At 41.6% G+C, this 16,541-nt stretch overlaps 1 protein-coding gene across 1 annotated transcript in view; it reads left to right on the forward strand.

Moving 5' to 3' along the window:
- Positions 1 to 14,163, forward strand: part of LOC120038416 (multidrug resistance-associated protein 1-like) — a 73,648-nt gene extending 59,485 nt beyond the window's left edge. Inside the window, exons 32-41 of the mRNA XM_038984183.1 lie at positions 855 to 1,012; positions 2,550 to 2,702; positions 4,962 to 5,161; positions 8,795 to 8,921; positions 9,023 to 9,124; positions 10,844 to 10,990; positions 11,602 to 11,760; positions 11,972 to 12,138; positions 12,502 to 12,696; positions 14,055 to 14,163. Of these exons, the coding sequence (XP_038840111.1) occupies positions 855 to 1,012; positions 2,550 to 2,702; positions 4,962 to 5,161; positions 8,795 to 8,921; positions 9,023 to 9,124; positions 10,844 to 10,990; positions 11,602 to 11,760; positions 11,972 to 12,138; positions 12,502 to 12,696; positions 14,055 to 14,163 (1,517 nt within the window). The remainder of the gene's footprint in view (positions 1 to 854; positions 1,013 to 2,549; positions 2,703 to 4,961; positions 5,162 to 8,794; positions 8,922 to 9,022; positions 9,125 to 10,843; positions 10,991 to 11,601; positions 11,761 to 11,971; positions 12,139 to 12,501; positions 12,697 to 14,054) is intronic.
- Positions 14,164 to 16,541: the final 2,378 nt, after the last annotated feature.

The following is a 16,541-nucleotide window of genomic DNA, read 5'->3' on the forward strand; positions in this document are numbered from 1 at the left end:
CTCTCCCTTTCTCCCCCATTCCTTCATTACTCTAACCTCTCTCCCTCTCTCCCCATTCCTTCATTACTCTCCCTCTCTCCCCCATTCCTTCATTTCTCTCCCTCTCTCCCCCATTCCGTCATTTCTCTCCCTCTCTCCCCCATTCCTTCATTTCTCTCCCCCTCTCCCTCTCTCCCCATTCCTTCATTACTCTAATCTTTCTCCCTCTCTCCCCCATTCCTTCATTACTCTCCCTCTCTCCCCCATTCCTTAATTTCTCTCCCTCTCTCCCCCATTCCTTCATTACTCTCCCTCTCTCCCCCATTCCTTAATTTCTCTCCCTCTCTCCCCCATTCCTTCATTTCTCTCCCTCTCCCCCATTCCTTAACCTCTCTCCTTCTCTCCCCCATTCCTTAATTTCTCTCCCCCTTTCCCCATTCCTTCATTTCTCTCCCTCTCTCCCCCATTCCTTCATTTCTCTCCCCCATTCCTTCATTACTCTAACCTTTCACCCCCTCTCCCCCATTCCTTCATTTCTCTCCCTTTCTCCCCCATTCCTTCATTTCTCTAACCTCTCTCCCTCTCTCCCCCATTCCTTCATTTCTCTCCCTCTCTCCCCCATTCCTTCATTACTCTAATCTTTCACCCTCTCTCCCCCATTCCTTCATTTCTCTAACCTCTCTCCCTCTCTAGCCCATTCCTTAATTTATCTCCCTCTCTCCCCCATTCCTTCATTACTCTAATCTTTCACCCTCTCTCCCCCATTCCTTCATTTCTCTAACCTCTCTCCCTCTCTAGCCCATTCCTTAATTTATCTCCCTCTCTCCCCCATTCCTTCATTACTCTAATCTTTCTCCCCCTCTCTCCCCATCTAGGTGTGTCTATCTTTGGCACCACAGTGGCCATCTCTCTGGGAGGGATAATCGCTTCTCGCCACCTCCACCTAGACCTCCTCAACAACGTCCTGCATTCCCCCATGGCCTTCTTCGAGGTCACACCCTCAGGAAACCTGCTGAACCGCTTCTCCAAGGAGGTGGGTTCAGTGTGTGTGTGTGTGTGTGTGTGTGTGTGTGTGTGTGTGTGTGTGTGTGTGTGTGTGTGTGTGTGTGTGTGTGTGTGTGTGTGTGTGTGTGTGTGTGTGTGTGTGTGTGTGTGTGTGCGTGTGTGTGCTTAGTTTCCCCATGGCCTTTTTCAAAGACACATCCTCATGGAACCTCCTCAACAGCTTTTCCAAGAGAGGTGGATTCCACCCCAGCTGGGGTCACCAATACACTAGTAGTCGTAATAGTAGCAGTATTTGTAATAGTAGTAGTAGTAGTAAAAATAGTAGTAGTAGTAGTAGTAGTAAAAGTAGTAGTAGTAGTAGTAGTCGCAACAGAAGTAGTTGTAATAGTAGTTATAATGGTAGTAGTAGTAGTAGTAGTAGTCGTAATAGTAGGAATAGTTGTAAAAGTGGTAGTAGTTGTAGTAGTTGTAATTGTAGTTGTTGTTGTAATTTTAGTAGTAGTTGTAAAAGTAGTAGTAGTTCTAGTTGTTGTAATTGTAGTAGTTGTAATAGTAGTTGTAATAGTAGTAGTAATAATAGTAGTTGTAATAGTAGTAGTTGTTGTTGTAATTGCAGTAGTAGTAGTAGTAGTAGTTGTAATAGTAGTAGTAGTAGTAGTTGTAATAATAGTAGTAATAGTAGTAGTAGTTATAGTAGTAGCTGTAATAGTAGTAGTAGTAATAGTTATAGTAGTAGCTGTAATAGTAGTAGTTGTACTTGTAGTATTAGTTGTAATATTAGTAGTAGTTGTAATAGTAGTAGTAGTTGTAATAGTAGTAGTAGTAATAGTAGTAGTAGTAGTAGTAGTAGTAGTAGCTGTAATAGTAGTAGTTGTACTTGTAGTATTAGTTGTAATATTAGTAGTAGTTGTAATAGTAGTAGTAGTTATAGTAGTTGTAATAGTAGTAGTAGTAATAGTAGTAGTAGTAATAGTAGTAGTAGTAGTTGTAATAGTAGTAGTAGTTATAGTAGTTGTAATAGTAGTAGTAGTAATAGTAGTAGTTGTAATAGTAGTAGTAGTAATAGTAGTAGTAGTAGTAGTAGTTGTAATAGTAGTAGTAGTAGTAGTAGTAGTTGTAATAGTAGTAGTAGTAATAGTAGTAGTAGTAGTAGTAGTTGTAATAGTAGTAGTAGTAGTAGTAGTAGTTGTAATAGTAGTAGTAGTTATAGTAGTTGTAATAGTAGTAGTAGTTATAGTAGTTGTAATAGTAGTAGTAGTAATAGTAGTAGTAGTAGTAGTAGTAGTAGTTGTAATAGTAGTAGTAGTAGTAGTTGTAATAGTAGTAGTAGTAGTTGTAATAGTAGTAGTAGTTATAGTAGTTGTAATAGTAGTAGTAGTAATAGTAGTAGTAGTGGTAGTAGTTGTAATAGTAGTAATAGTAGTAGTAGTAGTAGTAGTAGTTGTAGTAGTAGTAGTAGTAGTTATAATAGTAGTAGTAGTAGTAGTAGTTGTAATAGTAGTGATAGTCGTCAAAGTATATGTAACTCGTATGCTAAATACCATGTATTGTAATAATTATTCTAGGTGGATGCCATTGACTGTATGATCCCTGATGGTCTGAAGATGATGCTGGGATACCTGTTCAAACTGCTAGAGGTCTGCATCATCGTTCTGGTGGCCATGCCCTTTGCTGGGGTTATTCTGCTGCCGCTCACACTGCTCTACGCATTCATACAGGTAAGATTACAGTAGAGCTGGGTTCAACTACTATTTCATTCATACAGGTAGGATTACAGTAGAGCTGGGTTCAAATACTACTTCATTCATACAGGTAGGATTACAGTAGAGCTGGGTTCAAATACTACTTCATTCATACAGGTAGGATTACAGTAGAGCTGGATTCAATACTATTTCATTCATACAGGTAGGATTACAGTAGAGCTGGGGTCAAATACTATTTTGTTCATACAGGTAGGATTGCAGTAGAGTTGGGATCAAATACTATTTAATTCATACAGGTAGGATTACAGTAGAGCTGGGGACAAATACTATTTCATTCATACAGGTAGGATTACAGTAGAGTTGGGTTCAAATACTATTTCATTCATACAGGTAGGATTACAGTAGAGTTGTGTTCAAATACTACTTCATTCATACAGGTAGGATTACAGTAGAGCTGGGTTCAAATACTACTTCATTCATACAGGTAGGATTACAGTAGAGCTGGGGTCAAATACTATTTCATTGATACATGTCACGTTCCTGACCTTATTTCCCTTGTTTTGTATTTATTTAGTATGGTCAGGGCGTGAGTTGGGGTGGGCAGTCTATGTTATTTGTTTTTATGTTTAGGTTTGTTCGTTTGGCCTAATATGGTTCTCAATCAGAGGCAGGTGTTTGTCATTGTCTCTGATTGGGAGCCATATTAAGGTAGGCTGTTTTCACTGGTTGTTGGTGGGTGATTGTTGCTGTGTCTGTGTTTGTTCGCCACACAGTACTGTTTCGTTTCGTTCGTTCGTTCGTGTGTTCCTTCCTGTTCGTGCGTTCATGTTTTATGTTCTCAAGTTCAGGTCTGTCCACGTCGTTTTGTTATTTTGTATTTTGTCAAGTGTTCTTCGTGTTTGTCTTTCTTAAATAAATCAATATGTATTCACACTACGCTGTGCTTTGGTCCGATCCTTGCTCCTCCTCAGACGAGGAGGAAGACGAGCGTTACAATACAGGTAGGATTAGTAGAGCTGGGTTCAAATACTATTTCATTCATACAGGTAGGATTACAGTAGAGTTGGGTTCAATACTATTTCATTCATACAGGGAGGGTTAAAGTATATATGAGTTCAAATACTATTTCATTCATACAGGTAGAATTACAGTACACCTGGCTTCAAATACTATGTCAAATATCTCAATTACGTCCACATACGTATGAAGTATTCATATATCCTTAATTTGAAAAGATTTGAAAAGACAAGTTGTTTAATATTTGAACGTATTTGTAAATACACTTGGATATTATTTGAAAATACTCAAATACAGTGACTAAAATACACTCCCATGCATTTAACCCAGGTATTTGAATAGTATTTGAAAATATTCTCAAGCACAATTTGGTAGACTATTTGGTTTTTACCAATAACCATTCAAATACTCAAATATTTACGTTGGACTGTGGATTTGAAAAAACTCAAACAGACAAAAAAATTATTTTAAATACCAGACACTCAAATACACATTATTAGAACCCAGCTCCACTTTACAGGTTCAATATGTAAAATACACTGTCTGTCTGTCTGCCTGTCCCTCTGAATGTCTATCTGCCTGTCTGTCCCTCTGAATGTCTATCTGCCTGTCTGTCCCTCTGAATGTCTATTTGCCTGCCTGCCTGCCTGCCTGTCTGTCCCTCTGAATGTCTATCTGCCTGTCTGTCCCTCTGAATGTCTATTTGCATGCCTGCCTGGCTGCCTGCCTGCCTGCCTGTCCCTCTGAATGTCTGTATGTCTGCCTGCCTGTCTGTCCCTCTGAATGTCTATCTGCCTGTCTGTCCCTCTGAATGTCTATCTGCCTGTCTGTCCCTCTGAATGTCTATTTGCATGCCTGCCTGGCTGCCTGCCTGCCTGCCTGTCCCTCTGAATGTCTGTATGTCTGCCTGCCTGTCTGTCCCTCTGAATGTCTATCTGCCTGTCTGTCCCTCTGAATGTCTATCTGCCTGTCTGTCCCTCTGAATGTCTATTTGCCTGCCTGCCTGCCTGTCTGTCCCTCTGAATGTCTATTTTCCTGCCTGCCTGCCTGTCTGTCCCTCTAAATGTCTGTCTGCCTGCCTGTCTGTCTGTCTGTCTGTCTGTCTGTCTGTCTGTCTGTCTGTCTGTCTGTCTGTCTGTCTGTCTGTCTGTCTGTCCCTCTGAATGCCTGCCTGCCTGTCTGTCCCTCTGAATGCCTGTCTGTCTGTCAGATTAAGATTAATTTGTTTTCTCCACATCCCCCCCATCTTTCCTGTAGAGGTTTTACGTGGCTACATCGTGCCAGCTCCGTCGGCTAGAGGCAGTCAGTCGTTCTCCCATCTACACCCACTTCAATGAGACGGTCCAGGGGGCCAGTGTGATCAGGGCCTTCTCAGAGCAGGAACGCTTCATCCTGCAGGCTAACGGACGCATTGACCACAACCAGACAGCGTACTTCCCACGCTTCGTAGCCACCAGGTAGGTGTACTGTAATCTGGAGTGGTATGTATTATCTAACTAACTGCAGTACTGTAATCTGGAGTGGTATGTATTATCTAACTAACTGCAGTACTGTAATCTGGAGTGGTATGTATTATCTAACTAACTGCAGTACTGTAATCTGGAGTGGTATGTATTATCTAACTAACTGCAGTAGTCACTGTAATCTGGTGTGGTATGTATTATCTAACTAACTGCAGTACTGTAATCTGGTGTGGTATGTATTATCTAACTAACTGCAGTACTGTAATCTGGTGTGGTATGTATTATCTAACTAACTGCAGTAGTCACTGTAATCTGATGTGGTATGTATTATCTAACTAACTGCAGTACTGTAATCTGGAGTGGTATGTATTATCTAACTAACTGCAGTACTGTAATCTGATGTGGTATGTATTATCTAACTAACTGCAGTACTATAATCTGGAGTGGTATGTATTATCTAACTAACTGCAGTACTGTAATCTGGAGTGGTATGTATTATCTAACTAACTGCAGTACTGTAATCTGGTGTGGTATGTATTATCTAACTAACTGCAGTACTGTAATCTGGAGTGGTATGTATTATCTAAATAACTGCAGTACTGTAATCTGGTGTGGTATGTATTATCTAACTAACTGCAGTACTGTAATCTGGTGTGGTATGTATTATCTAACTAACTGCAGTACTGTAATCTGGTGTGATATGTATTATCTAACTAACGGCAGTAGTCACTGTAATCTGGAGTGGTATGTATTATCTAACTAACTGCAGTACTGTAATCTGGTGTGGTATGTATTATCTAACTAACGGCAGTATTTACTGTAATCTGGAGTTGTATGTATTATCTAACTAACTGCAGTACTGTAATCTGGTGTGGTATGTATTATCTAACTAACGGCAGTATTCACTGTAATCTGGTGTGGTATGTATTATCTAACTAACTGCAGTACTGTAATCTGGGGTGGTATGTATTATCTAACTAACTGCAGTATTCACTGTAATCTGGTGTGGTATGTATTATCTAACTAACTGCAGTACTGTAATTTGGAGTGGTATGTATTATCTAACTAACTGCAGTACTGTAATCTGGTGTGGTATGTATTATCTAACTAACTGCAGTACTGTAATCTGGTGTGGTATGTATTATCTAACTAACTGCAGTACTGTAATCTGGAGTGGTATGTATTATCTAACTAACTGCAGTACTGTAATCTGGTGTGGTATGTATTATCTAACTAACTGCAGTACTGTAATCTGGTGTGGTATGTATTATCTAACTAACTGCAGTACTGTAATCTGGTGTGGTATGTATTATCTAACTAACTGCAGTACTGTAATCTGGTGTGGTATGTATTATCTAACTAACTGCAGTACTGTAATCTGGTGTGGTATGTATTATCTAACTAACTGCAGTACTGTAATCTGGTGTGGTATGTATTATCTAACTAACTGCAGTACTGTAATCTGGAGTGGTATGTATTATCTAACTAACTGCAGTACTGTAATCTGGTGTGGTATGTATTATCTAACTAACTGCAGTACTGTAATCTGGTGTGGTATGTATTATCTAACTAACTGTTGTACTGTAATCTGGTGTGGTATGTATTATCTAACTAACTGCAGTACTGTAATCTGGTGTGGTATGTATTATCTAACTAACTGTTGTACTGTAATCTGGTGTGGTATGTATTATCTAAATAACTGCAGTACTGTAATCTGGTGTGGTATGTATTATCTAACTAACTGCAGTACTGTAATCTGATGTGGTATGTATTATCTAACTAACTGCAGTACTGTAATCTGGTGTGGTATGTATTATCTAAATAACTGCAGTACTGTAATCTGGTGTGGTATGTATTATCTAACTAACTGTTGTACTGTAATCTGGAGTGGTATGTATTAACTAACTAACTGCAGTACTGTAATCTGGAGTGGTATGTATTATCTAACTAACTGCAGTACTGTAATCTGGAGTGGTATGTATTATCTAACTGCAGTAGTCACTGTAATCTGGAGTGGTATGTATTATCTAACTAACTGCAGTACTGTAATCTGGAGTGGTATGTATTATCTAACTAACTGCAGTACTGTAATCTGGAGTGGTATGTATTATCTAACTAACTGTAGTACTGTAATCTGGTGTGGTATGTATTATCTAACTGCAGTACTGTAATCTGGTGTGGTATGTATAATCTAACTAACTGCAGTACTGTAATCTGGTGTGGTATGTATTATCTAACTAACTGCAGGACTGTAATCTGGTGTGGTATGTATTATCTAACTAACTGCAGTACTGTAATCTGGTGTGGTATGTATTATCTAACTAACTGCAGTACTGTAATCTGGTGTGGTATGTATTATCTAACTAACTGCAGTATTCACTGTAATCTGGTGTGGTATGTATTATCTAACTGACTGCAGTAGTCACTGTAATCTGGTGTGGTATGTATTATCTAACTAACTGTTGTACTGTAATCTGGTGTGGTATGTATTATCTAACTAACTGCAGTACTGTAATCTGGTGTGGTATGTATTATCTAACTGCAGTAGTCACTGTAATCTGATGTGGTATGTATTATTCAACTGACTGCAGTAGTCACTGTAATCTGGTGTGGTATGTATAATCTAACAACTGCAGTAGTCACTGTAATCTGGTGTGGTATGTATTATCTAACTAACTGCAGTAGTCACTGTAATCTGATGTGGTATGTATTATCTAACTAACTGCAGTAGTCACTGTAATCTGGTGTGGTATGTATTATCTAACTAACTGCAGTACTGTAATCTGGTGTGGTATGTATTATCTAACTGCAGTAGTCACTGTAATCTGGTGTGGTATGTATTATCTAACTGCAGTAATCACTGTAATCTGGTGTGGTATGTATTATCTAACTGACTGCAGTAGTCACTGTAATCTGGTGTGGTATGTATTATCTAACTAACTGCAGTACTGTAATCTGGTGTGGTATGTATTATCTAACTGACTGCAGTAGTCACTGTAATCTGGAGTGGTATGTATTGTCTAACTAACTGCAGTACTGTAATCTGGTGTGGTATGTATTATTCAACTGACTGCAGTAGTCACTGTAATCTGGTGTGGTATGTATAATCTAACTAACTGCAGTATTCACTGTAATCTGGTGTGGTATGTACTAAGCATCTCAGAGTAGGAGGGCTAATCTCAAACCTTCAACGGTTCTTTGGCTGTCCCCATAGGAGAACCCTCTGAAGAACCCTTTAAAGTTGCTTTTTACAGATGGTTCTACCTTGAACCCAAAAGAGTTCTACCTGGAACCCAAAGGAGTTCTACCTGGAACCCAAAGGAGTTCTACCTGGAACCCAAAAGGGTTCTACCTGGAACCCAAAGTAGTTCTACCTGGAACCCAAAGGAGTTCTACCTGGAACCCAAAAGGCGTTCCCCTATGGGGACAAACTAATAACCCTTTTAGAATCCTATTTTATATGAGTGTAGGATCAGTTCCCTTCCTGTCCATGGAATCTTGTTCATTGTGATCCAACCGGAAAAAGCGGATCCTAGATACTACTCTGATATGTTTGATACATAAGGCACCTGAGCTATGAACCCTGTGTCATCTTAACCCCTGACCTCTGTCCTGCGCTGTCTGCAGGTGGCTGGCGGTGAACCTAGAGTTCCTGGGGAATCTGTTGGTGCTGGCAGCAGCCACCTTGGCTGTGATGGGCAGAGACACACTGAGCCCTGGTATAGTAGGACTGGCTGTGTCACACTCACTACAGGTACACACACACACACTCACTACAGGTACACACACACTACAGGTACACACACACACACACACACACCAGTAACTTGTGACAACCTGTGATGTAATGTGTAGGTGACAGGTATTCTGAGCTGGATTGTGAGGTCCTGGACTGATGTAGAGAACAACATTGTGTCTGTGGAGAGAGTTAAGGAGTACGCCGACACACCAAAGGAGGTGAGTGGCTGTAAAACTATATTATCCTACTATTCTAATATGTATCTACTTTACTGGTCAGGTGTAAACTATACTATCCTACCCCTCATAGAGAGGCAATACTTTACTGGTCAGGTGTAAACTATACTATCCTACCCCTCATAGAGAGGATCTAGTTTACTGGTCAGGTGTCAACTATACTATCCTACCCCTCAAAGAGAGGATCTCAGGTGTAAGCTATACTATCCTACCCCTCAAAGAGAGGATCTACTTTACTGGTCAGGTGTAAACTATACTATCCTACCCCTCATAGAGAGGCGATACTTTACTGGTCAGGTGTAAACTATACTATCCTACCCCTCATAGAGAGGATCTAGTTCACTGGTCAGGTGTAAACTATACTATCCTACCCCTCAAAGAGAGGATCTAGTTCACTGGTCAGGTGTAAACTATACTATCCTACCCCTCATAGAGAGGATCTAATTTACTGGTTAGGTGTAAACTATACTATCCTACCCCTCATAGAGAGGATCTAGTTCACTGGTCAGGTGTAAACTATACTATCCTACCCCTCATAGAGAGGATCTAGTTTACTGGTCAGGTATAAACTATACTATCCTACCCCTCATAGAGAGGATCTAGTTCACTGGTCAGGTGTAAACTATACTATCCTACCCCTCAAAGAGAGGATCTAATTTACTGGTCAGGTGTAAACTATACTATCCTACCCCTCAAAGAGAGGATCTAGTCTACTGGTCAGGTGTAAACTATACTATCCTACCCCTCAAAGAGAGGATCTAGTCTACTGGTCAGGTATAAACTATACTATCCTACCCCTCATAGAGAGGATCTAGTTCACTGGTCAGGTGTAAACTATACTATCCTACCCCTCAAAGAGAGGATCTAGTCTACTGGTCAGGTATAAACTATACTATCCTACCCCTCATAGAGAGGATCTAGTTCACTGGTCAGGTGTAAACTATACTATCCTACCCCTCAAAGAGAGGATCTAGTCTACTGGTCAGGTGTAAACTATACTATCCTACCCCTCAAAGAGAGGATCTAGTCTACTGGTCAGGTGTAAACTATACTATCCTACCCCTCAAAGAGAGGATCTAGTCTACTGGTCAGCTGCCACTTGAAAATGTGATCTTCTAAAGAATGAAAGATTATTTATCTCAATGGGATAGTTGTAGTTTAAAAAACGTTTTAATGAATGAAAATGTGTGTTTATTTCTAGCCACAATCTCACTGTTCTGTGCTCTCGTTAACTGCCTGTGTTTCTGATGTAGTAAATGTCTATAAATTAATAACAGCACCTTGTGTTGCGGTCCAACACTTGTTGCTGAGGTCTTGATGGGAGATGACATCACAGAGATCGCATTAAATTAATGTGTTCTAATATGTAATTCTATAGATGCCATCACAGAGATCCAGTGTTCTAATATGTAATTCTATGGATGCCATCACAGAGATCCAGTGTTCTAATATGTAATTCTATGGATGCCATCACAGAGATCCAGTGTTCTAATATGTAATTCTATGGATGCCATCACAGAGATCGCATTAAATAAATGTGTTCTAATATGTAATTCTATGGATGCCATCACAGAGATCCAGTGTTCTAATATGTAATTCTATGGATGCCATCACAGAGATCGCATTAAATAAATGTGTTCTAATATGTAATTCTATGGATGCCATCACCTGTCCCCCTCCTCTCCCTCCTCCCCTGCCCAGGCTCCATGGACCATAGAAGACAGCATGCTCCCCCTGGCCTGGCCCACCCACGGTACCATAGAACTAGAGGAATACGGACTGCAGTACCGTAAAGGACTGGACTGGGCCCTGAAAGGAATTTCCCTCAGCATTCAGGAGAAAGAGAAGGTCGGGGGTAGACATACTGTGTTATAGGGAGATAATGGAGGATATAGGACTGGACAGGAGAGAGATAAGGTCGGGGGTAGACATACTGTGTTATAGGGAGATAATGGAGGATATAGGACTGGACAGGAGAGAGATAAGGTAGGGGTTAGAGATACTGTGTTATAGGGAGATAATGGAGGATATAGGACTGGACAGGAGAGAGATAAGGTAGGGGTTAGAGATACTGTGTTATAGGGAGATAATGGAGTAATGAGGTTGTTAGGATGATATGGGTATAGGACTGGACAGGAGAGAGATAAGGTAGGAGATAGAGATACTGTGTTATAGGGAGATAATGGAGGGTATAGGACTGGACAGGAGAGAGATAAGGTAGGGGTTAGAGATACTGGTTTACCAGAGCACCCTATTCCCTAAATAGTGCACTACTTTTGACCAGGTCCTTTGGGAAGCATCCTCAGTTCTATGGTGTTATAGTGCGATAATGTTAGGTTTCATTCTTTCTAAACTCTCTCTCCTCCCCTCCCACTCTCTCCTCCCCTCCCTCCCACTCTCTCCTTCTCTCTCTCCCTCCCCTCTCTCCCACTCTCTCCCCCTCTCCCTCCTCTCTCCAGGTTGGGATAGTGGGCAGGACTGGAGCAGGGAAGTCGTCCCTGGCATTGGGAATATTCCGGATTCTGGAAGCAGCGAAGGGAGAGATCTATATAGACGGGATAAACATCACTCAGATCGGACTGCACGAGCTACGCTCCAGGATCACCATCATACCACAGGTAACACACACACATATATAATAAACACACACACACACACCACAGGTAAAAACACTTACTGCAAGCCTCTGAGATGTCCTCTAACATGGAGGTAATTATGGTATGCATTGCAATGTTCTTTCTCTCTCCCTCCCTCACCCCTCTCTCTCCCTCACCCCTCTCTCTCCCTTCCCCCTTTCCCTCTCTTCCCCCTCCTCCCTCCCCCCTCCAGGATCCAGTGTTGTTCTCTGGCTCTCTGAGGATGAATCTGGACCCCTTCGATGGCTACTCTGATGAGGAGGTGTGGAGAGCCCTGGAGCTCTCCCATCTCAAGAGCTTTGTGACGGGCCTGCCGGACAAACTCAACCACGAGTGTTCAGAGGGGGGAGAGAACCTCAGGTACACAAACCCTGTATCCCTCTATTTAACTTTCCTATATCTGTTACTCTCTTTCTCCCCACCCCCCCTGATTCCTCCTTGTGATGTAATCTGGTCCTCTCTCTCTCATCCCTCTCTCCTTCTCATCTTAACTTTCTCCTCTCTCTCTCTTCCCTCGCTTCTTCCCTCCTTCCTTCTCTCCTTCTCATTTCTTACCTCTCCTCTCTTCACTCTCTCCTCTCTTTGTACCTCCTTCCATCTCTCTCTCTCTCTCTCTTCTCTCTCTCCCTATCTCTCTCAATAACATAATCTCTCTCTCCTCTTTTATAAACATCTCTCCTCTCTCCTTCTTACCTCTCTCATTAACATCTCTCCTCTCTCCAGTCTGGGTCAGCGCCAGCTGGTGTGTCTGGCCCGAGCCCTCCTGAGGAAGACGAAGATCCTGGTTCTGGATGAGGCCACGGCTGCTGTGGACCTGGAGACAGACAACCTGATCCAGTCCACCATCAGAACCCAGTTTGATGACTGCACTGTCCTGACCATTGCACACAGACTCAATACTATCATGGACTACACCAGGTAATATATACACAGACTCAGTACTATCATGGACTACACCAGGTAATATATAGACTCTCAATACTATCATGGACTACACCAGGTAATATATACACAGACTCAATACTATCATGGACTACACCAGGTAATATATACACAGACTCAGTACTATCATGGACTACACCAGGTAATATACACACAGACTCAATACTATCATGGACTACACCAGGTAATATATACACAGACTCAATACTATCATGGACTACACCAGGTAATATATACACAGACTCAGTACTATCATGGACTACACCAGGTAATATATACACAGACTCAATACTACCATGGACTACACCAGGTAATATATAGACTCTCAATACTATCATGGACTACACCAGGTAATATACACACAGACTCAATACTATCATGGACTACACCAGGTAATATATACACAGACTCAATACTATCATGGACTACACCAGGTAATATACACACAGACTCAATACTATCATGGACTACACCAGGTAATATACACTTCTATACACTGAGTGTACAAAACATTAGGAACACCTTCCTAATATTGAGTTGCACCCCGTTTGCCCTCAGAACAGTCTCAATTCGTCAGGTCATGGACTCTACAAGGTGTTGAAAGCGTTCCACAGGGATCCTGGCCCATATTGGCCCAATACTTCTCACAGTGGTGTCCAGTTGTCTGGATGTCCTTTGGGTGGTGGACCATTCTTGATACACACGGGAAACTGTTGAGCGTGAAAAACCCAGCAGCGTTGCAGTTCCTGACACAAACCGGTGTGCCTGGCACCTACTACCATACTCTGTTCAAAGGCACTTAAATATGTTGTCTTGCCCATTCAACCTCTGAATGGCACACAGACACAATCCATGTCTCAGTTGTCTCAAGGCAAGAAATCCTTCTTTAACCAGGTCTCCTCCCCTTCATCTACACTGACTGAAGTGGATTTAACAGGTGACATCAATGAGGGATCATAGCTTTCACCTGGATTCACCTGGACAGCCTGTCATGGAAAGAGCATGTGTTCATAATGTTTTGTACACTCAGTATATATATATATATATATATATATATATATATATATATATATATATATATATATATATATATATATATATATATATATATATACACATATATATATATATATATATATACACATATACACACACATACACACACACATACACACATCAGAGTGACTGGTATCTCTCTCTACTTCTCTCTCCCTCTCCCTCCCTCTCTCTAACTCTCTTTCCCTCACTCTCTCTCTCCCTTCCTCCCTCTCTCTCCCTCTACTTCTCTCTCTACATCAACCTCTCTCTCTCTCCCTCCCTCTCCCTCTCTGCAGGGTGATAGTGATGGACCGAGGTCTGATCACAGAGATGGACTCTCCCTCCAACCTCATCTCAGAGAGAGGTCAGTTCTACCTGATGTGTAGGGAGGCTGGCCTGGTCTGAGCCCTCCCCAGCCAGGAGGCTCCTGAATCGGGTAAACCCAGCCACGTCACCCCTTCCCCACCACCAGGGCTGGAGGGGCCAGAAGTGATCAAACGGCCAGAGACACCAGGGGAGTAAATACTCTACTAAAGACAAAGAGCTACAGAAATAAAACTCCTTTCATTTAAAAAAAAATATTTTGTGAAAGGATATGAGGAGTGAAGCTTGAAGACAGAAGAGGGATGAGGGATGAGAATGACGTAGGGCTGATGTGGGGATCGGATTGTGAGGAGTGAAGCTTGAAGACAGAAGAGGGATGAGAATGACGTAGGGCTGATGTGGGGATCGGATTGTGTTTGAGGCTGTCTGTTTGCATCCCAAATGGCAGCCGAATTATGGGTCCTGGTCAAAAGTAGTGCACTGTGTAGGGAATAGGGTGCCAAGGCCCTGGTCAAAAGTAGTGCACTAAATAGGGAATAGGGTGCCATTGGGCCCTGGTATAAAGTAGTGCACTGTATAGGGAATAGGGTGCCATTTGGGACATTTACTTTGTGTAACCCTTCGTTGGACATTAAGCTTTTTGACTTTGAACTACTGGGACAGGATATGACATCATAGGATGCTACTGACCTCTCATGGCCTTGTGATGAGGCAGTATTATGTGACGGATGCACGAGGAGAAGAGGAGGAGAGGATGGAGGGATGAATGAATGAGAGGGGCGCTTGATAAACAGACGCTCAGCCAGGAAGTAAATTATCAGCAACACACATGTGCACATATACAGCATGCAACATACACACAAAATGCAACACGCAACACACACACAAAACACACACACACACACAAAACGCAACACACACACAAAACGCAACACACACACAAAACACAACACACACACAAAACACAAAACGCAACACACACACACAAAACACAACACACACACAAAACACAAAACGCAACACACACACAAAACACAAAACGCAACACACACACAAAACGCAACACACACACAAAACTCAACACACACACAAAACACAACACACAACAGACACACAAAAAGCAATATGCAACACACACACAAAAAGCAACACGCAACACACACACAAAACGCAACACGCAACACACACACAAAACACAACACGCAACACACATACAAAAAGCAATACGCAACACACACACACACCTTAAATGGTCCTGAAGGGGCTTCTAGACTGGTCACCAATCAGACCTGCTAGAGGTGGTAAAGGAGTTACTAAAACACCTGTTGTTAAGGGGAATGTGTGTTCTCAATAAAACACCTGTTGTTAAGGGGAATGTGTGTTCTCAGTAAAACACCTGTTGTTAAGGGGAATGTGTGTTCTCAATAAAACACCTGTTGTTAAGGGGAATGTGTGTTCTCAGTAAAACACCTGTTGTTAAGGGGAATGTGTGTTCTCAATAAAACACCTGTTGTTAAGGGGAATGTGTGTTCTCAGTAAAACACCTGTTAAGGGGAATGTGTGTTCTCAGTAAAACACCTGTTGTTAAGGGGAATGTGTTCTCAGTAAAACACCTGTTGTTAAGGGGAATGTGTGTTCTCAATAAAACACCTGTTGTTAAGGGGAATGTGTGTTCTCAATAAAACACCTGTTGTTAAGGGGAATGTGTGTTCTCAATAAAACACCTGTTGTTAAGGGGAATGTGTGTTCTCAATAAAACACCTGTTGTTAAGGGGAATGTGTGTTCTCAGTAAAACACCTGTTGTTAAGGGGAATGTGTGTTCTCAATAAAACACCTGTTGTTAGGGGGAATGTGTGTACTGCCTGGATTACACCACATAATACTGTCTGGATTACACCACATAATACTGCCTGGATTACACCACATAATACTGTCTGGATTACACCACATAGCACTGCCCGGATTACACCACATAGTACTGCATGGATTACACCACATAATACTGCCTGGATTACACCACATAGTACTGCCTGGATTACACCACATAATACTGCCTGGATTACACCACATAATACTGTCTGGATTACACCACATAATACTGTCTGGATTACACCACATAATACTGTCTGGATTACACCACATAATACTGTCTGGATTACACCACATAGTATTGCCTGGATTACACCACATAGTATTGCCTGGATTACACCACATAATACTGCCTGGATTACACCACATAGTACTGCCTGGATTACACCACATAGTACTGCCTGGATTACACCACATAATACTGTCTGGATTACACCACATAGTATTGCCTGGATTACAGCACATAGTATTGCCTGGATTACACCACATAGTGCTGCCTGGATTACACCACATAGTACTGCCTGGATTACACCACATAATACTGCCTGGATTACACCACATAATACTGCCTGGATTACACCACATAATA

The sequence above is a fragment of the Salvelinus namaycush genome, unplaced genomic scaffold (assembly GCF_016432855.1).
Source record: "Salvelinus namaycush isolate Seneca unplaced genomic scaffold, SaNama_1.0 Scaffold22, whole genome shotgun sequence".
Taxonomy (NCBI): Eukaryota; Metazoa; Chordata; class Actinopteri; order Salmoniformes; family Salmonidae; genus Salvelinus; species Salvelinus namaycush.